The following is a 22511-nucleotide window of genomic DNA, read 5'->3' on the forward strand; positions in this document are numbered from 1 at the left end:
TACAAATTATAGCATGCATTTGGTTTAATAATTAAATGACGAAACAAACTGCTGCCAATTAGCGTGTCACTGTTGTAGGGCTCAGAAGACCTGAAAGACTTTCCTCTCTACACTACTTTCCCGATCAAAGCTTGATCCACATGTTTCAGCAATGAAGGGCAATGGTACTCTAACATATGCTATTCAAACACTATTTCCAGTGGTAACTTGCTCCAAACATCTCAGAATGCCACCCTGTTAGCAGGGCTTTYGTCACAGATGTGTGAAGATACACTTTCAAGGCCTTGGGCGGTGCCATATTTCTGATCTTTCCAGTCATCCCAAAGTGTTCAGAGCTCAGATTGCACTGGTGTAAACTGAGCAGCATGAGACGATGAGGAAAACGTCTTTGAAAATCATTATATACTGAAGTGAATCTACAGGTGGTACAAAGCACTGACTGCACTGAGGCACAGTAGGATGATTAGAAATACGAGAGGATGCTCCTTTAATTAATTGCAGAAAAAGAACGAAAAAATATTTAGCTAGACTGCACTCTGTATCTACCTTCTTTTTTATTCAACTAGCAACTCTCCAGAGGTCTTTAAGTGGATAATCTTGTTAGAATGTAGATAATTCAATTTACCGAGTCTCTTTCCTGCAGGACAGTTTTATCAATATATTTACCACTTAATGTATACATTCCTAGTAGCCACACTTTAAACAAGTGTCCTCTTTAATCTGTGTTATAACTGAATCCCCCCTCRCCATACATAAAGAGCTCTCTATGAACCTGCTTTTCAGATGGCTGATGGCTGCATTCCAAAGCATTAATTGTCTTTTTGAGAAGGCTTACCAGAGCCAGTACTTAAGAAAACATAGCACCATGATCACCAGAGAAAAAAAACTTTTCAAAAACTAATTTCTGACAGATTCTGGCTGCTTATTTGCAGATATAGCAACATTCCTGCTCTTTTTATGCCAAATTGGTAGGACCTACTTCAACGAAACAGGGAACTACCTCATCAGCTTATTGTGGGTATTTGCTAAATGGCAAAMACAAGTTAGCCAGAGATAAAAACAGTGCCATTCAGGAAGTCTTATTTTTTGTGTCCCCTAATTATGCTAGTTATAGAGTGTGTGTGTGTGTGTGTGTGCGTGCACTTTCCTCTCTAACTCTTGAAACGAAACCACTGCGTATGCAGGAATATAGGAGACAATAAAATAATGAGGAAATAAGTGAGAGGGAGCCTGACTCCAGTCTAGTAGCAAGACAGTCCTCTGGCTTGTGTGTCCTGGCCTTGCAGGTTAAGATGAATCTATAACCCAAGAAGCCCACTTCTGGGGCAAGGTCTTTGACCACGAGGCTCTCAAGCAAAAGAAAGGAGAGCATCATTACTTCTATTTACTGCAGAGTCAACACTGTCCAGAGRGTCAGCGATTCTGTGGACTTCCCTGTTACACATGCTTTGCTATATCTCTGCAGCAAAAATATGTCTGGATTTAGGAAGTACGCCAGGTGCATGTGTGTCAGACCCTCCAAAAAATAAGGCCAGGCAGGTATAAGYAGCTGCAAGTCTTTGGAAGTGGGCTGCGCTCTCCACAAAGCAAACTATTCTGCAGATAAAATGGAAGCTTTTGAGACATTAAAACAGGACATGGACATATCCACTATAAAAAAGAACCAAAGAACATAGATTACATATGTGAACTTATTTTGGAAAGAAAATAGGTTTGAAAAGTCATCACTACATTATTAAACAGACAATGCCTCAGCTTTCCTTAATGAGAGCCAGATAAATAATCTTGTACCCATGAAAAGGTCAACAAGTTACCATTTTGAAACAGTCTGTCTCTTTGGCATATACCCAAGAAGACCAATTAATAATTCTCTTCACTGCTTCTGAAAGACTTGTGAGGAAGTTCAGTTTTTTTTTCCAGGAGGTTTAGGGTATTTCAGCACTGTATTATTATTACTTTTTTCAGTATTTTTCTTTCCTTACTATTTTTGCCATACTAGTAATGATGATGCAGGAGACAAAGGGGCTGCACGGATCTAATGAAGTACTGGGGTGGGGTGGGTGTGAAATATATTCGTACCAAGCTGACACAGACAAAAGCGTGTTAATGTTCAGCAGCTAGGGGCTGTAAGGAGGCCCATAAAAATGATGAGAAGACTGACAAGGATAGCTAGAGCTTCTTGCCTGCCCATAAATAAGATCTAGTGGCTATACAACTGTTTTTGAATCAGCATAGAAAAAGCTTTGCAAGCAACATGCTGCAAAGGTCATTAAACTGATGGGCTGTGGTGCCTGGATTCTACCTCAGGCATTAACACTGATTAATTTTTTTCAAATATTTTTTCTGAAAACTGCCAGTAAATATATATTTTTCTATGAGATTTTCTAAGCTGTGTTTTAACAGTTCTGTTACAGTCACAGCACTGTCAAAAGGAATCAGACTAAGTGTCTAGTACCCTGCCACCGATGCTGGAAACTTCGGAAAGAACCACAAGAAGTTGAGCAGTGGGCGTGCAGCTGAGTTCCCCTGCTCTGGAGCACTGGTTGCAGGCAGGTCTTGCTAAACCTCTTTACACCGAGATATGGGTATGCCTGCGCTGTCTGTTCTGCCTAGTAGGGACAGACTAAGAAGGGTTACAGAGGTCTACGGCAGGGTCTACAGCAGAAGGTTGCGTCAAGAATCTGTCAGAGTATGCACCGCCATCTCTAGGTCTGCTGGCTTGATTTGGAGTATTTGGAAAGCYGACGTGGACCCCAGCTGGGGAGAAGATCTGTCACATGGGCAACAGCAATACATCCCAGTGGGACCSGCCTGAGGTTCCTTTTTCCAGTCAAACCTACACAACCCCCCCATATGGTTGGACAAGGTCTCCTAACCTGTTTTGTGACAACATATTTATGAAATCACTTACAATTCCTTCCTAACTTCTGCAGTAAATGGGGGAATTAGGCTGTGCTGCATAAAGGTTTGTTAGTTTCTCTTTGAGGCCTTAAAATTTTTATCATTTCCCCAATAGCTGCCGCTGACTTTTTTTTTTTGTCAATAGAGATGTTTAATCCTTTTCTGAATTGTTTCAAATTCTAGTTCCAAATGTTTACAAGGTTTTACTTCTATACTGTTTAAAAAAAAAAAAAATCCATTAACTCACCTGTGTCTTGCCTGACATTTTCATTGAGCAWCCCTTCCTCATCATAGGAAGGTGAGTAACAGGAGCTGGATTACCTTTATCAGGTGTCATTTTATAGCCTTCTATCAAGATTTCTGCTTCCTCATTAAATTAGCAGTCCTATTCTTTCAAATGATAAAGCTCTTTGCCTTTTCAAGGGAGGTTTCTAAAAGGGCAAGTACTAGTGTGTGAAACTAGTACTAAGATGGAGAAAATGGCAGTCCTTCCTACAGACATGTTCCAAGAGAGAGCATGAAGGTATGATTGTACATACAGAGAGTGATCTGAGCATGACATAACTCAGCATCACACTCAGCTCAGTCCTAAGGGGACTTCAGGTCTTGCTCCAGTAACATAGGCAGAATTATCTGAAAAGAAAACTTTCTTGGTATCTTATGGGATGACTCTGGTGAAGTGTATATGGGGGCAGGGAAAAAAAAGGAGGTCTTGGTTTGTTTGTAGCATGGGGGAAAAACAGTAGCGCTGGTGGTAGGGTACATGCTGAAGCTGGCTGGTAGCTGAGGAGGTGAAGACCACTCCCTTGGCTGGTACCCAGGCTGGCCCTGCAGGCTCAGCACAGAGCAGTGGGAAAAGCAGTGCCTGGGAAGAGCAGCAGGCTTGTCACAGCCGTGCCCCTGCCTGTTGCTTGGGAAYAGGACCTCAGCCCTCCCTGTGCCTCCTACTTCCATACGCCGTGTGCTGGTTTGGCTTTGAGCCTAGTCCTGAAGTTGAGCAGAAGTTACATCAYCTGCTATTTTCAAGTAGTATACTTAGCCTGGTGTAGCTTGGTTTGATTAAAATAGTCAACTAAAGGTGGTCAGAGTCATTTAAAGCTGGGCAAACCAATGCATAGGGAGGTAAGATTCACTTTTTCAGATATGATTCCCCAGTGTTCAATCTTTTAGCATTTATAGGCCTAGCTGTAGACACCTCTAGGTTGGTGCTCCCTGATGCAAGATCAGGATAGCATAACTCTACCATGCCACTCCCCCACATTCGGTATGGAGAACAGGGCACAGAAAAAAAGTCTCTGCATACTTCAGAGATATTCCTGCAGTGGAATGGCACTGAAGGGCTGGGGAACTCAAGGGTAAGTGAACTTACCGCAAGTCCTGTAGAAACCTTCTGTACTAATACAGTCGTCTGCCCTTTCCAGGTGGAGAACACAGCTCGAATACAGTTGAAAATCTGGACTGATTAAAGTGTTTCAATCAAAGCCTCATGTGAAATGAACTGGTGTAGCTCCCCTGAAGCCAAGGGTGCTACACTGATTTATACCCACAGCGTAGCTAACAAACCTTGCAATTAACATGAAAGGCACGTTCAGCAGTTCAAATTCTAGGAGTCATGATGCTTTGCACCTTTTGTACTATTTATAGTCATGCAGGAGTCTTTTTTAGCCTCCTAAAATAAAGTCACAGAGGAGAAACGATATAAATACATTAGTGGAGTAAGCACCAAAGACGGATTTTATCTATTTAAATTAAAGAATAGCTTTGGCATGAGAATAAATGTGAATGAAGTGGCCATGAATAAAATTAGAGAAAATTTTCTATTCATGAAACCATTGAGTTTCTGGAAAAGCCTTCCCCTAAGAATGGCAAGAGAAAGCGGGGAGAGTGCAAAACATCAAGAATAACAATAAAGCACTTAATTAAGGGATTTCAGGGAGCGGAGACAGTAAGAAACAGGATACAGTAATCTGGGGAGTCTCTTCTACTCCTGTGTTCCCACAAGACAGAAAACCTTGAAAAATACCCAAAACATTTTTTTCCCTCTGATCTCAGCTAGTGAGTAAAACTGGCTAAGGGTGAGTCAGCTGAGTTTTTATACAAGAAACATCTTAGAATGTTTGAGTCAATGTGTATGAGAGCATGGAGTGACAAATATTCAAACGAGGGAGCATGTTTCTCTCTCAAGTGGATGCCATAAAAATGCTTATATTGCTATGTTGCCCTAATCAACGCTGATGAATAACATTTTGTGAGGAAACATGCTGTTTCTGATTAGCATAAAACCACCCATATGAGTAACCTTTATGGCATTCTATTGCAAAATATAATATTTGGAGGAATATCATAGGGATAAGGAGCTTGAAACAGTTTTATAAATCATGAGATTTGTGTAAATCACCATGAATGGTGAACTAGAACCTCAGCTGGAGAAAATCAGCACAAATTCATGGCATTATCCGCAATTTATATGGACTGAGAAGCTAAACCCACATTCAAATCAAATTTTGGTCGCTGTGACTGAATAATTATATGCATTTATAACAGAAATAATAGTCACTGAAGAACCTTGTATTTTAAGAATGAAACGACTGCTCAAAAATGATGAATACCAAATATGAAATATATATGTCTTTTCCCATTAAAGTCAGGTAATTGTTCAGCTCTTTTAATAACTCTAAAGAATGTTGTGGAAGAGACTTCTGCAGGAATGAGACAAAGGATCAAGAAATGAGAGAAGGAAAAGGAACAGAGAGCGAGAAACAGCCATTGGCATGATCAGCACCCCAGGAAAGGGCAGCTGAATGAGGAGTTTCTAGATATTCATAAATGCAGAGGCTTTAGTAGTTTTAGCTGGTGCTAAGCATCCACTGAAGTCAAGAAAAAGACTTACATTACTTCAGATATTGAAAGTGGGGATTTACCTTTTCCTCAAGGCTTACAATTTACATGTCCCACATCAAAAAGCACAGAAACTAGTGCACTGTGTTCTTCACAAAGATAAATATTTCTTCAATTTTGTATAAAGAGAAATGTGCTCTCTTTCATTCTTTTTATCCATCCATAGACCTGACAAATGTACTACCAATAGCAGTTTGTTCTGTGGATTTTACATGGGATAAACAAATGCTGTACTTTTGTACACAGGTAGCCAGAATTATTCAAAGACATCAGTCGCTGTTGAATGACTCAGGCGTGAAACCAAAGGAAAAAGGCATACGATTTCTCCTCATGACAATGCAAGCTTAAAGCTTGATTTCCCTGTTGCCAAAAAAAAAAAAAATTCGGTTTCAGTATGTGCACAACTCTTGATAGTCTTTAAGTCAAAGGTTATCAAGGTGTCTGGTGAATTGGCTAAAACAGATATTGGTCCAAATACTGGGGAGAGAGACAATCCTACCGCAACTCCTATTGCAAATGACCAACAGAGGCTTTCCTTTGGTAGAAAGGGAAACACTCTGCTTGTACACCATCCTACAGGGGCCTTGGTATGCCTGACAGTACCTGCGATAGGGAGGGGATATGCTAAAAGAATTCTCTGGTGCTTTGACCCTTTATTGCTACAAGGTCTGCATTGGTCCCAGAGGATAAGACAAGTGTCCTACCGCCTGCACTAGGTGAATATTTCCTCATTTCTCCTGGCCGGAAAAACGTCACATACCAGCCCAGCAAGAACACAAAGAAGATATTAGGGTTATTTTCACTTACTATGTGCCTAGAATGAGTTTCATTCAAGATTTCATGGAGCGACCAGTTAYGACAATTCTGTTTACCTAAGCTAGCCAGGGGATGTTTTTTCCATCCTTCAGAAATTTGGCACTTCCATTTTTTTTTCCTTCCAGTAAAGTCTTGGGACAAATTAGAATCCTATCAGAAACATTCCTAGCTTTCTCCCATGCCAAAAGAAAACCACCTCAAAACACTGGCATACAAAAACAAGGTGTATTTGCTTGAGTACACCAACAGTCAAGGCTAGGATATTCTCTTGTCAAACAGGAGCTGCAGGCTGAAGTCACTGCCAAAGAACCCAAGTCCTAGGTTATCTGGTGTTCTGGAGAATACTGTTCAGCAGAAATTCCACCTCCACCTGGAAACCAGTTTCTAGGTTTAACACTCCCTCTCCCCCCACCTTTTTAAGCTTTTGAAACAACATCTTAATAAAAACCAATTCATTATTTTCTTACAAGGAACAAAGAACCAAAAATCCAGCAGAAATATTTACGGATGCTTTCTTGACCAGCTGTATGGGCTATTAGTGAGAAGCTTGAATGTAGTATTGATGTTATGCTTTACATACTGATGAGATTCTTTCTGAACTCAGATGGGAGCACTGTTGGATCTGTTTTCTCTTTCATGGTCTTTCACACACCAACACTGCCAGGAGCACTAACGTGTTCACAAAAATCCTTCTGTAAATTTGCAGTCATAAAACCACTCTCAGCCATCTTCAGTCTCTTTAGAGACTTAATTGACCCAATATTTGTATGCAACATAGAAACCTCCTAGTACAGCATCTCTAACCACATATTCCAGTTCATTGAGAGTTTAAACTATAATAGCTTATGCAGAGTTAAATAAATCTTAAAGTCCCAATCTTAAATCTCAAATCTTAAAGTCCAAATTCAAACCAATGTCTCATTGCATTTTTGAACCTATCAGAGGTTCAGAACCTATCAGAGAATAGTGATTTTCAGAGACATTAAATACTCATTAACTCATTGGGAGCTATGCTTTTTAGACCATGGACCTGACCTTCATACCACACCTTTAAGAAGTATCTAACCAGTATCTAATCAGACAATTAGGCACTTACTCTTATGTAACCAAATGTAGAAACTGTGATCAGCAAGACTTCCTGTATAATTAAGGAAAGCAAGGTTGGGTGTATGTGTTCAGGTGGACAGAAATAAAAAAATTAATGCAATATCCTGCCTGGAATATATGCCATTGTTCAGGAAGGTGCACCGCGGGAGCTTATTTAAGCTACAGCCATTAAAAACAATTACTGTTAAATGGAGTTCATTGGACTTCATTTGGCTTTTGATACATAGCAGAGCAGAGATTATTAGTCATGTTAAGATCACATGCTAAAAGCTGTGAAAATATTTTTGGGTAACAGTTTATTTTAAGGATGGGCTCAATTATCACTGAATTATGACGGCAGCCCCATGGGAACAGATGTGGCAACCACAGTTGAGCAAACTGCATTCCTGATGAGGCTGGCTAATGAAATAAAATTATACCACAAACCAATACATTTGTATTCAAAAGTTTTAATCATCTCACATCAAGTGTTAATGAAAACCATTGCTAAAGCACTGCCATTGTTAAAGCAAAGAGAATTTGAATGCTTAAGACCATGCACATGAAGTATAAGAGAGGGCAGAGCCATAACAAAGGTGGATGAGGGTGATTTTGTCCCAGAGCTCTTGGGAGAAATTGCAATCAAAACCAGTTGAGTGATTCCACTCGCTCCTATCATTGCCCTGGCCAGAAAGTGCTCATGCAATAGCAATAAAAAAGGCCCAGATCCTTTTCTCGCCACTCAGTTTCAATCTGTTGCCTAGAAAGGCCCAGAGATTTTGTGTGTGGGAACACTCCATGGAGGGTATTATCTTCAACTTTTCTGAGGACTGAGTGTCTGGGTCTGGTGGTGAAAATGTGGATCAACAGTGTGCAACTAGTGGGGAAAGAAGGCTTTATTCTGCCTCATCACCAAAACTGCTCAGTAGAGCTTGGACAGAAACACATCTGTATCATTTAAATACACTGCATTACTTTAAAAGAGCAAAAATTCTTACAAATATCTGAGGTTTGGAAGGTCTTGGAAAGCATCTTGATCAATGTATACAAGGTTGTTGGCCTTCTCAATTCTTCTGCAAAGACAAAATGAAACATCAAAGGAAATATATTAATATATCGATCTTAAAATACCAATGGTTACCCCCAGATGAAGAGGTACTGTATGTTAAAGGACCTTTCTTTTTGACAGAAAAATATGCATGATTCCAGAAGGACAGCCTAGCTTAGCCTGACAGACCCCACCTGCTTTCAAAATCAGTAGTGGTTTGAGGATAAGATTCAGGCTGACTAGGAAAAGAAAGGGAGGGCTGGATGAGAAAATGGAAGAGACAAGGAGATTTCAAATGTTCCCATATCCGTACAAATTCTTCAGCGCTTACTTGAACCAAACTGAAGAACCTTCGATACTTGTCTATAATGAATCTTTATAATTGTCTCCTTTGAATTTAGATTGCTCATTACTTACATTTCATGTAGTTTAGGAAGGTTGGAAAACACATTTGCTTCTATGGCCTCCAATGCATCATTCTGTGAGATCTCTCTGAAAAATAATTAAAAAGTCAGGATATTTCGAGCAATGCTGTCAGTGAAAAGGTGAACCAGAGAATGGACAAGTGAGAAATTTATATGGAACCTCCTCCTAGATTACAGAGCAGTTTTAAAAATGAGGTAAACATCAGGTAAGAAAACAGATCCTAGAAACATTGAGGAGCTGCCACCAAGGCAACCAGTGAGAGTTGGGAACAGAACAGAACATCTTCCATGGCCAAAGTTTGTACCCAAAACAGTAGCCCCACACTTCCTGCTGTTGCCATTCACTGTGTATAGTATAAGGCAGAGTCTGTCCATCATCGGCTATTTACTGGATCCCTGACATCACTAATTACCAACAGAGATTTAATGAAAGATTTTAACTTGGTGAAGGTAAGAGTAGATAAAAGGTGACTGCAATAGAGAAGATGGCTAAAAAGTTCCCAAGAAATGTGACATAGCTTCAGCAGTAGAACATGCTACTGTCTTGACCTGATGTGAACTACAGAGATTAAAACTAAGCGAACAGCAAACACATGTTTATTGAAAGAATTTGGAGACCACAGAAATGAAGAACTCTTCCATATTCTGGAGAAAACCCTATTTGATCTTTTCTACATGCAGCTAATGCCCACCAACAGCCACAGAACGACAGAATAAAAATGGCCAGCTTTCTGTTATCAACGCACCAGAACTGCATCCCCCACTGGCCCAGAGCATCTTTCTTTGCTTCCTTAATCTGTGGGCCTGCTCAGGCTCTGATATAATTTAGAGTTCAGGAGTCGTCCTAGTAAACCAAGGCGGAATTACTTCAGTGCAACATGTCTCAATCATGTCTCTCATGCTGACAGTGACCAGGAAAGTCGAGGTAAAGGTGGCTATGCCAGAAGATTCCCCACGGCCATTTTTGGAAACAGGGCAAAAATGTGATTTTCCAGACTGAGATCAGCTGTGATCAGGAGGTGAACTTTGTGATAGAGATATGACTCAGGAATACTTTGACGGTCTATTGGATTTTATTGGTAATGTAACTGTGCACAGCTTTAGAATGAAATCTTAGATAAATCCTCAGATTGTAACTGGCCATCGCTTGTTGCTGGATGCTTTGTTCTTTTGAAATTATGATAGTTGCAAATAGATTCAAACAGGAGTAGATGGTAACTATAGGTGCACAGTCAACACGAAAAAAATCACAAGAATTATTACAAATCATACAAAAAGTATTCCACTTCCTTTGAGTAACAACTGAACTGTACCTGACAAATTACGTGCCCATGTGAAACAAACAAAAACCTTGCGAAAGAAAATAAATTGTTCATCTGACCTTTTTTGCTTTAGAAAATGCCTCAGTGGTTTGATATTTTTTGTTTTAATAAAAAGCTCTCCCTCCTGCTTTGCCAAGATTTTTACAGAAGAAATCCAGCTCTCACCAGCTCCAGGAACTCTACAGTGACTGGAGAACAAGAAAATGAAAGTACGTAAGGAAACACCCTGACAGATAAGCAATCAGTAGGAAAGGTGATTTTTAGCCATACTGTGATGACAATTGTATTTGTTTAACACAGTGCTGAATCACCAGTTCAAAGGCTGGACGTGCTCCTGCTTATTATTTAGGTTTCAGTAGCAACAAAATGCTTCACTGAGACTGGGATTCTTCTATGCTATGCAAAGTACATAGCCATTGCAAGGAATGCTGTATTGGAAAGTTTTCCATTTAAATAGACAAAAGGAAGTGGTAAAAATGGCCACAAAATGAGAATTACTTGTTCAATGTCTCAGGTAGCAAGTCAGTGAGAGATCTAGGAGAATAGTCCAGGTTTCCAGAGTCCTAATTCAATGTGGAGAGTTGGGACTGCCTCCAGTTTGCTGTGGCATATCCAATTAACTCAGAAGCCTCCACCAAAATATTTTTCAAAGACTTTTTTTCAAAGACTTTTCAAAGATCATCCTATTTTCTTTCACAATAATATACTGTAAGATATAGATTAGAAGTAATCAACCACTATACTGTACTTACATGACAGTACAATTCACTCAGCTACAGTCTAGAAGATTTAATGCTGTACGAGGTGACTCGAACAGACTTTCAAGATTTGAATTGGTTTTGTTCTTGCTCTTTTTTGAAGATCAGCAGTATATTTGCCATGTCCTACAATCTAAAAATCAGTTGTCTAGAAAAAAGAAAATTCTACAGCGAAAGCAGAAGATTTTATACCAGCAATTCCATTTAACCAGAAGAGATTTCACACCAGTAAACAGCTCAGGATTTGCCATGGATGCCATGGATTTGTTTGCCTTGTGTGGGCACACAGACTTACTAAGAAATCACAATATGGTGGTGACCTCATCCGAAAGACAGTGCTATTAAGGGTAATAATCTTTTGTGATCCACTCTGTTATTTAACTTTGGAACAACTTGGAAGATGCATCTCTTTTAATAGAATGGTTACAAACTGAATGTGTCTGCATCAGGAGAATGTTTTGGCTTCCCAAGACTGTGATGGGTTATGCGCTTGTTTCAGACAGAAAAATGTAGCATACAGATCTAATTAAAGTAGGGCACAAGCAAGCCACGACACTTTGGAAGATTAGGAGAATATATGATTAAAAAGGAATGAAAGAGAGGAAGGGAGATAGGAATCTTTAAATGGGTTTTAAAAGATTAAGTCTATAAAGAATTTAAATAACACTTGTATAAGTGGGGTTCAGATATCTGTGGAATTACTTGGCTTTCATACAAATACTCCTATTCACATGCACAAAGGTGACAGTAATTTTTACAGATAATTTAAATATGTCCATTTAAAATACTCTTGCTATCTTCCAGCTGAGGCAAACAGCTACTGCAGCTGTCGCGGTTATGAGTCTCTCAGAACAAGGACAGGGACACCCAGGGTAGCCCATCTCTCCAATGGCGGAAGCCACTAACCCTCCAGGTGTCAGGCATGGGAGAGCTTTGCATCAGGGGACTGGGRGCAAGGGAAAGGCAAGAAAAAAGGCCTTAAGAAAAATCCCAATGAATCCTGCATCCTCTCTAAACTTTCGCTAGGAAACCCTGCTGATGACCCTGCTCATCCTCCTTCTCAGCTCTGGGCCGAATCCCAGTTTAAGTTCTTCAAGCAGGAATCACACTCCTAAGTTTTTTCCTAGGACAAAAGTGTTGTTTTCTAACAGGAAGCCATTGCCTTTCTTGGCCTTTGGGGGTCTCCACATACCTGTTATAGGATGCCATTCAGGTAAGAAGGAGAATTAAAAACATTTGATTTAGGAGAGCAGTCACACACTGTGAACAACAAGGAACACTAATTGTTCGCATAACTTGTGTCAACAATCTATTTATATCTGATAAATAGTGTCAAATGCACATCCTGCTTATCCAAGAACACTAACTTGGATAATACTGTTTGTTGAACTAAGTTATCTCTGGAGTTAAAAATATGTACYGCTCACACCAAACAAACCACTCAGCAGATTCACATTCTCTGCAGAGAACAGCAAGTAATACTCACAGCAGTTGCTATGAAGACAAAAAGGGGATTGCTGGCTAGTATTTGTGCAAGTGATTCGTCTTACAGTATAAATACACACCAGGAGATGATTGCTTATTTTGCATGTCTTATTATATGCCATCATGAGAGAAGATGGGACTGTTACTACATTTTGTGTTGGTAATGAATGATACTGTTAGCTCTAGTGCTAGCTATCACAGCAAATCCAGATAGCAATTTGAGCATCATTTTTTATCCATGCAAACCTTTGAAAAGATGTAGGCAAAAAGATCAGGAACAGTTTCTAAAAAAACCCAGCAACCCACCATACTAAGACCCCAGGGTTGCAAAGTGCTTAAGTGTGTGCTTAGCTTCCAATGCATTCACAGTTCTATTGAAATCATCAGTGATCCTCACCAGCATAAATTCATTGCTCAAACACAGCCTAAAAGAGGAGAGAGAATTCAGTAAAAATGTTTTACGAAGGAAAATTGTTTGCTTCATTTTTTCTTCAAAATGAGCTGAAGACTTTAAGGTGTGACAAGGTCACACTATAAAGGAATATCCTCTCATTTGCTACTAATGTAGCAAGATGTAATCAATATTATTTATTATTTCCAACCAATTGATTGTAGCGTACTGTTTCATCATCAGCTTACGATGATCTAAGATGGTGGAACTTTTGCAATGGATAATCCCAACCCCCTTTCACTGCCAGCCATGCACTCCCACTGTTTCGCTTGCTTACTTATGCTGGGAGCATAACTACAGGCAATACTGGTGGCAGCTCACAATGTCTGTGTCAGAGCCCAGTGTGCAGCACAGGAAACATTCCCCTTCAAAGTATCTGCTCTCAAAGTGTGATCCATAAAATCAAGATACATTGAAATGGTCATTCAAACATTTCTATTAGCAAGGGATTTACAGTTCATGGCAGTTTCTTTGTAGTCCTCTAAAGAAAGTCTCTTAGATTAATCAAAGTCTTACAGCAAAAGCAAGACTGCATTAAACTCACAAACTAATGGTCTTACAGCCAAGTGATCTCACATTTCAAATTAATGAAAGAATAAAAGACTGGACATTTATATGTCTTTTATGACAAAAATTACTTTCAGGATCAGAGTGGGGCACACAGAAAGAGATAGGATATTTTTTTCCCTTCTTTTAGAAAATGTGGCTGTTTCCTTTCTGGCCATTTAAAATGAAGGTGCATATATATATACATATTTAACAACAATTGTGAAGTGGAAGTTTCTGTCAAAAGAAAACCAAAGACCAGTCATGGCAGCATGTCAGCTTAGAGGCAAATCACAGCATCAATCCCTTACATTGTGCTAAATGATACAGACTCACAAGCATGAAGACCTTAAAGTATCAAAACCAGAAACCTGAATGACATAGGGTAACTGTTGCCTAACTGATGAGTTCAGCTGTGCTATTACTGCAGTTGCTGCAGGATATATGGATTTCTGCATTTAATCTCCTTGCGGTAGATGGCCAGAGAGGGCTGCCCTGGTGCCTCTGATGGCATTCAGGTTTCTGGGGTGCTTGTTTGTGGTGCCCCCTCACACAGGCCTGGCACATGGTGGGAAGGGGGAATGTCCCCTCTCACTGGAGCCACCCTGCCTTCCTCTGTAGTGCTGGCTGCGAACATCTGGGAGTTCTCCTTACCAAATTCCCTAGCAGCAGAGGTACCTAGGGCATGGGCTACACCACAGATCTTTCCACCTTGCTTCCAGCCATCCATCCCAGCTGAGACTTCTGGCCTTTTACCCTTGGCACTGGAGAGGCCGTTTGCTGTGGCAGATGGGATAGATGATCTGTGGATTCCTCTGAACAAACGTTTTCCACTGTGTGGTCACCTGCAGTTACTGGTGATACTGCAGGTACCAGTTACCACTGCATAGTGCAGGTGGTCTCACTGGGCCCTCCATACTGCAACAAAGCTGTTTTAGCTTTGCATTGATTCAAGGGAAAGGAAGAAATACCAGATCTACTTTGTTTTTTTCTTTCTTTAAATACACATACTCTTTAGAGTTTTTCTGCAGTTATATCAGACAATTTGCCAAGTCAGTTTTACCTGGAGCTTTGACTGGTACCAAAATTTAAGTCACGATTAAGGAAAAAAAAAAAAAAACAGCAGTAGTGCAGGCATCACACACAGACACACAGTCCTGCCCAGGATTCACTGAGTGAGCAGCCGCGGGAACAACCTGTGACGTGTCTGAACTGCAAACTGCCCCCCCAGCGCCGGCCAGCCTCCATCTCAGTGCGACAGCCTGAGAAACCCTTATTTCTAACGATCTGATCAGAAGCAGGCCTATCTGGAACCTCCTCTTGAAAACCTCCTTCTAAAGTGATAGCAAAATGCTACTACATTGATTTAAACAGGTTACAAAGAAAAGCTATTTTTCTTAAAACTGTTAGAGATTTTTCATCTTTTTAAAATAGATGCTTGACACTTTCTGCTGCCGTTTTCCTTGCGGTCATGAAAAACTTGTCTCCCTACCATGATTTATTGAACACAAGGGAGTTGCAGGCTAATATATCTTAGCAGCTATTGACATTTCAAAGATGAATTCAAACACTAACTCTTCTTATCATCTCTGTACTTTTCTGAAGATATACACACATATGTTGTACAGATCCAACTAAATAAGTAGGATACTCCTTTAAGCAACTGAGTATTAATAGTGATTTCACACTTAGAGCAAAAGAGTGTACACAAAAGGCTTTGATGGAGGTTATCTGGTGGCACCAATACTTTGTCTTCCCGCCTTCTCCAAAGGGTGTGACACCACATTCTCAAGTAAATCAGTTCAGGCATTGGAAAAATAAAATGCAAATTTCCACACACCACACTGAAGCAAAGGGGATTTCATTTCTATCAGTGCTTTAGCACCACGCGAGCAATCCAGATGAAAGTCTGTTGAGAGTTTGGTTGCATCAAATTAATTGTCCATGTAACTGTATTAAATTGGTCTCTCTAATCTGAAAAAGTGTGTGATTAGTCTGCAAAATTGGAACTGATTACGACCGGATTCAAAAGCAGAAGTCACATCATTATAGGAATTGATTTTATAATCAGTACAGTTTGGTGGGATAGATATATCCTCACACTGTAGTACTGAGAGGATATATTATATTAATTTTAGTTTATTGCCAGTAAAGCTGAAAAATGTGTGAAGCCTTGTAAGTCATACAAACAACAAGCCTCCTGCAGGACGAGGAATTCGAGAAAATGACAGCTTACCGCAGAAATTGAGGCTCCAAGGCCCAGTGCTAAGAAGTAAGTATTCTGACCTTGCACCATCATTCCTCCACTTAATATCTTAAATGGACAGCTGTAACCTCAGGACTGCCTTATCTGTCTAAAATTAAATTCCCGATCTCCACTCCCTTTTTGACTAAGCAGTTCAGGTTGCTTTTAATAGACAAATGCTGACTTGACTCTCCTTGCGCTGGACTGGGAGCTATTGAGGCCATGCGTGCAATTTGGGAAGGTGCAAAATACTAAGACAACGGCTGAAGAGTAGCTGTAACACCGAAGTACCTACCGGGCAGTATGCATTCAGGCATCTACGTTTAGGTGCTAAATTAGGAGGCCTCATCTCTTGAGGCAGTAAAACCAGAGGGAGGAACCCACCCTGGATGGCACTCCGGAGGAGACAAACCTGTGAGCACTTGGTCCTCCCACCCGCAGCACCGATAGCCCAGAGAAATGAGCCTTGTAACTCAGGGTCCTTGAATCGCTGCGGTAGACATACCCTGCCGTTCCCTATATTCAGGCTGGCTGAGAAGTAAACTGGTTTGGAGAAGATGATGTAATCATTACATTTTACCATTGATTATGAAAACCTTTAGGGAAGACAGAACTATGTGACTTCTCTAAAAGAAAAGCACCTCTCTTGCCCACCCCCCCGCTCCCAGCAATGACACCTCTTTCTCAAACATGATGGGTGTCAGACAATTTTGAGACTAAGCTGACAGACTGATAGACAAAAATGGTTGTTCAGCTGAGAAAGAGACTTCCTCGTTCAGAGATGCTGACATAAGCTTTATGCCCACCTAGTAACTCCTTTCACAGAACTGGGCTAGAAGCATTTATTGCCACTTATCTTTTATTACCTTTCTCTTGGCTGTGATAGTCTGCTAATGATGAATAGTTTTATGAAGAATGACCTGGGCAGATGAAGGAATTGCACTGGGATAATCACTCAAGAGGGCAGCTGAATAGGCAAACTGGAACCCTAACTTCACAGCAGACTGATTTTTGTATGACCTGAATGCTTTTCCCAAGGCGAAATACGCTTCAAATTCCTTTCTGGAGAAAACCAATAGGCAGACTGTCTTGGGATTGGAGAACATTTGGTTTCCAGGACCCAAAGCCTAGTGACAGCCCTTCAACACAGACTGTCTGGAAGCAGATGTCTCAGACACTTTCACAGTTAGTTTTGAAATATTTTAACAAAACATACACACAAGAAATGCCTCTGGAGGACAGTTTATTACTAACTCCAATGCATTTCAGAAACAGGAGAGTTCAGAATAGCAAGTGCCTCAGATATGCACAATGAAACTTTTTAAGCTAAGAAGGAAAATTGTAAAAAACCTTTTACTTCTCAGTTCTGACATTAAAAATGTTCCCAGGCTTAAGAGTGGACTCTGGATATTCACCAGAGCAAATACATGTTACTCCCACTTCAGTGCAAATAAATCTCCATCCAAGGTGTTAGATTTTATTTAATCCATCTCAGGCATTAATATGTACTTTTCTTCATTTATTGTAAATTTAAATAAAGAATTGCTTAGAAGTTGAGCTAGCATTTGTTTGGCAAGGATACTGACTTCACCCATCCTGAGAAAAATAGCATCATATAACGTTAAACAAAATTCCAAATACAGACATTATCTTTCAGCTGCCAACACCATCCACTACATCTTTCAAATGTCTTCCTGAAGGGATTCTGACTTCTGTTAGTCAATGTTACAGTCTCCCTGTGAAATACCTTTTTCCAGCACAGAGACTCCCTTCTGTCTTCTTTCCTGTTTACATTCATCCTTTCCTCCCATGAAAACTATCTACTATTCTTACGTTTTATGTCTAATTGTAGCCTTGACCCTACAAACTCTTATCCATGAGCTTTACCCCAAGGCTCAGCTGATATTCTGTTGCATACACATGTGTGTAATTGGGGCCTCAGATATAAGCTACCTGGGAAAGGGATCTTCTTTTATGCCTCCAAAGTTATATCCAGACCTGTATCTTGTAACAGAATGACAGAGAACAACAGAAGTACCAGCAAGAAGCTGCTGTGTCAAAAGCTTTATGAAACAAGTATGCAGTATGGGTGACTTATGCAACTACTATACTGTGCCTTCAAGAGCAGAACAAATTAGCATTAAGCCCAAATCTGCAGGTTCTATGTTGGAGGACACAGAGATGACATACTACACAAAAACAGGAATTACTCACAATCCCTAACCCTTTTGCCAAGTGGCTAATGGCAGCAAAGAGGAGCCTCATTCAATACATCTAGAGTCTTATTTGATAAACAACTAAACTAGTCTCCACTATGAAACCTTAGAAAATCACATGCATCCACCTGAGTTCCCCTGACACAAACAACCTCCTTTACTTGCAAGCACAGCAAGACTGCACACAGATAAACAAGTCTTTTCCAGGGGGAAGGGAATATGTCATAAAAGTTGGGTAAATCCCCAATATATTAACATATTTTTATACTTGTGTGCATACACACACAATATCTCAGTAAAAGCAATAAAAGATAATAGACTCTTGGCTACATTACAGTGCTTATTCTCTAATATCAGTGAGTAGTTGACTTTTTGCATGTCTAATCCCATTTACAATGAAGTTGCTCAAGCACTCCATGAAGGGTCTCTGCCACAACTATAAATGTAACTCAGGCTTGCAGAAGCACTAGAAAAACAAGGGCGTCCTGGTGTCAGTTCAGCACCACTGCTATCGTCTGCTGCAAGAAAGTCCTCAGACTTGAGAACCCAATGGCAATTTCTGGATGCTTGGGAATGACCTGTTTCTCCCAGGTAAGGGCATTTTTCCCTGGGTGCCCCTCTCCACTATACTGGGTCATATCTAACTGATCATATCTAACTGGGGACATGAAAAGAAGTTTTAGTTAGAGACAATATTGAACCTTGTGAGAGCATTTTCGTTTTCAGATTTGAAGGAATGTTTTGTGTATGTTAAATATCTAATTAAACACTAAAAGTTAACTGATACATTGTTTCTTTCATCAGACTAACAGCAAAATATGTATTTTGAGTCTAAGCAGCTTATTTTTACAGGAAAATGACAAACGAATATAACCCTCTATTACAGAACATCATCAGATCTCCCTCTGAAAGTTCCTCTGTCTCAAAGTACTGCAAATCCTTAAGGCCCCATGGACCTTAATGAAGAAATGTAAACAGAAAGCAACCAGCAGCAACAACACACTTCATTTTTCTACACAGAATAAGCTGACTGACAGGCAAGCTAATATGGTTTCACTATATTCTTTTTATCAGTTTGATGATGGCTCTGCAGGCTGGCTCTGGTTAAGAGACATGATAGGGAAGAGATTCTCCCCAGGTCAATCCCTAACGCCCCATCCCCAGTTGGGAGCTTTGGTGAGGACTGATTAGGCAGCAGGTTAAGTACAAAGGCTTTTAGCTTATGGCTCTCCTGGGGGCTAAATTGCTGGTAATGTGAAGCAGGAACTCCAGAACGGCAGGCTCAGGACTTGCTTCCACAGTAGCACCTCTTTAACTTGAGGACCAGGCAAAGCCCAGAAACAGATGCGTTTTTGCTTGTGAAGTGGCACACACTTCTTGATTTTTATCTTCCCTTCAGTTAAATGAAAGCAGCTCTACATGCATGCATATCCTGAGTAGCAAAAGGGAGAATCCTGCATTTATTTATGAGACATATTAAAAGAGATTCATGCTAAGAGCGGCTGCATTTTTGCTCAGCTTTTTATGTGCTGCTGAAGTCAGTTTAAGGACATTCATACAGTGGAGACTGGGAGATGCAGAGAAACTCACACCCGTTTGAATACTGCTTGAACTCAGTACAGTCCTATCTCCCATCCAGTCCTGTGATTCTGCTAGATACGTTTTGCCACATCATTCAAACTGTCCACACAGGTAGCAACAGCATGCACGTTCTTAAGTCCTTATATTATCCTCCTCCTCCTTAAAGACCTGCAGATGGAAACTTCTTAGGAGTACTAAATTCTGTGTGTAACATGATTGGTTAGTAAGGGGCCAAAGAGGAGAAGGGGGATGCCTGTTAAATAGGGAAAATGCCCTTGATTTTCCTTTGGGTCACATTTAGTTAAAAAATAAGGTGAAAAGACTTTATAGCATGTGACTGGTGAAATCCTCCATTTAGCCACAAATGAGGCACAGCATAGCCAAAGCAATCCCATCTTCCCACAGAGCCCCACAATGTAGCTTGGTCACCCACTGAGATACCAGCTCTGTTTCAGAGCCATTTCAAAGTCTGGCCAAAAGAGGCTGCTGATTAAAGCCAGCTGCAGCAGTTGTAGGTTATATGAATCACAGTCTCCTGAGGATACAGGCTGAGATCATCATCTCATTGTATGCAAGCCACCAACCTATCCATTTGAAAATAAAGCCTTAATCACACATATGTGGACTGGATATGAACAAGTGACCTAGAAATGCTGGGGTTCGAAGTCCTGTTACCTTCTGCTTGAGTCATTCTCCCATCATATGAAGCTTATTGTGACATATTTTGTGTGGGTTGGAGGGGGGGAGAACAACCAAAAGTCTATTTTGTCCCTCAGTCCTAAAATTATGCATAGCTCAGAGAACAGACAAATAAAAGAACGAAATGACTGTGAAAGAGGAAAATGTGGCAGCAAGGGAAAAACTTTTGTTGCATATTATATCTTCATTTGAATTTCAGAATTAATCTGAATGAATTATATTTTTTAATTTGTTTAACTATGTTAATAGTCAGCATGCACAAGTGGTTTTAGCAGTATTTTCCCTTTATATGTATGACTCAAGAATTACCATAGCAACTTGCTTCCTAATTAGCCTTCAGTTACTAACAATCAATACAATTAGACAAGGTCAGCGCTGGAGTAAGCTCTATAGATTTTTAGAATAGGCTATTGAGAGTCAATAATGACAAGAAGGAGAGGAGCAGACTCCTGGACAATCTTCCCCAAAGGATGGTTGCTATTCTGTTATTACTTACTGTCTTATGAACAAAAGAAGTTGTGGCAAATGATAACTTTGCCACTTACCTGACTGCAGAAAGCTTTTAACCTGCCAATAAATTCACAAAATATGGAGATTAGAAGTGTGTTTAGATTTGCATTTAAAAAGACATCTTGCTCTCATGTTGCTGGGACTGACTAAGACTTGATACCGTCACAAGACAAGAATAACTATGGCCTAGATTTTTATCAATGGATTTACATCTGAAATCAATTCCTCTATATGAGAGGGACCCTTAAACTTGCAATAAGATGGGACTGGCAGTCCACAGGGAATATGCTGCATGGGGCTGAAGTCCATGCAGTGCTCAGTTGGGATGCCATTTGGAAGCCCTCCCTTTAGTGACCTGAGCAATTGCCCATCACTGACAATTTCCTCCTCATTTTTATAGTGTTTCAATCGTTAACTTGTTCTCTCTTATCCTGAAAGCACAGTGCCTGGCAACACAGTAGGATGAAAACATAATGTGCTATTCAGAGGTACTCTGAGTCCTGGGAACACAAAACAGGCTCCTTGATACTGACAGATGAAGGTTCATGAAAAGCCACTTGGCTTGTTAGCATGTTTAAGCCTGCTACCAAGAAACACAAGGGGAAACAAGCTTATTTTTAAATGAACATTGTGTGTTGTCAATGATGCCTAGGCACAGGGCTGTCACAGATGAATCGTGATCTATTCACTTGCCTCAGTGTAAAAATCTGCTGCCACCCAACTCTCTCCTCTCTTCCTCTGCCAGAGGTTACCTCTGCACTGAGGCTGTGCCTTCAGCCTCAACTCATCCCCGCTCGCAGCGCAGTCTCCGCAGAGTGGGTCGGGTTCAGGGTAACAGGAGCTAAGACGCTGCTGAAGCGGCAATGTCCCCCTGCCACAACTACCTTCCCCAGAAAGCAGCAGTGAGCTGCGCCCTGCTCAGCCACAGCAGCTCTGCTCAGCACTGAGTGGGACAGGGCTGTCGCAAAGAAAGGTGGATATGGGCACACATAACAAATACGCAGCAAAAATGTAGGGAGGAGAATGTCTGGAGGGTCTGTATGATGGCACTTCAAGTTGCAAGCTTTGAGGCTATACGTCTTGACCTTCCTCTGCAGAGACCACTTGAAAGAACAAAAGGTTTTTAATCCCCCAAAGGGCAGTTTCTATTAGAATGTAAACTAGGACAATTAAAGCAGAAAAATCTCAAAGGAAGTTAGTTAGACAGAAGAGAACTGGAAAGACTTTATACTCTGCTCTCCCCCTACACACATTACCTTTGTGGAAGGTTTGGAGTTACTCAGTGACTTATTTTGACTGGCAGTAAGCTCTGCCTAGACCTCCTAGGAAACCCTTTCCATCACCCTTGGGGCTGCTCCCTGCTCCTCAACGCAGATTTCCATCTCTGGCCTGGGAACCTCCTGCCACTTGCAGCACCTCAAAGCTTCTCCTCTCCAAACAGGCTCAGTAGCCCACAAGGGGAACTCACAACACCCTTCTCCAGGGAGCTCTGCCTCTGCCAGGTTTCCTAAGGAGCATCATCTA

At 40.7% G+C, this 22511-nt stretch overlaps 1 protein-coding gene across 1 annotated transcript in view; it reads right to left on the reverse strand.

Moving 5' to 3' along the window:
- LOC112974939 (follicle-stimulating hormone receptor) overlaps positions 1-22511 on the reverse strand; it is a 93561-nt gene that overhangs the window by 22983 nt on the left and 48067 nt on the right. Inside the window, exons 3-4 of the mRNA XM_026084460.1 lie at positions 9167-9241; positions 8700-8774 (exon numbers count right to left, since the gene is read on the reverse strand). Coding sequence (XP_025940245.1) covers positions 8700-8774; positions 9167-9241 — 150 coding nt within the window. The remainder of the gene's footprint in view (positions 1-8699; positions 8775-9166; positions 9242-22511) is intronic.

Source organism: Apteryx rowi, unplaced genomic scaffold (assembly GCF_003343035.1).
Source record: "Apteryx rowi isolate R43461 unplaced genomic scaffold, aptRow1 scaffold_64, whole genome shotgun sequence".
Lineage (NCBI taxonomy): Eukaryota > Metazoa > Chordata > Aves > Apterygiformes > Apterygidae > Apteryx > Apteryx rowi.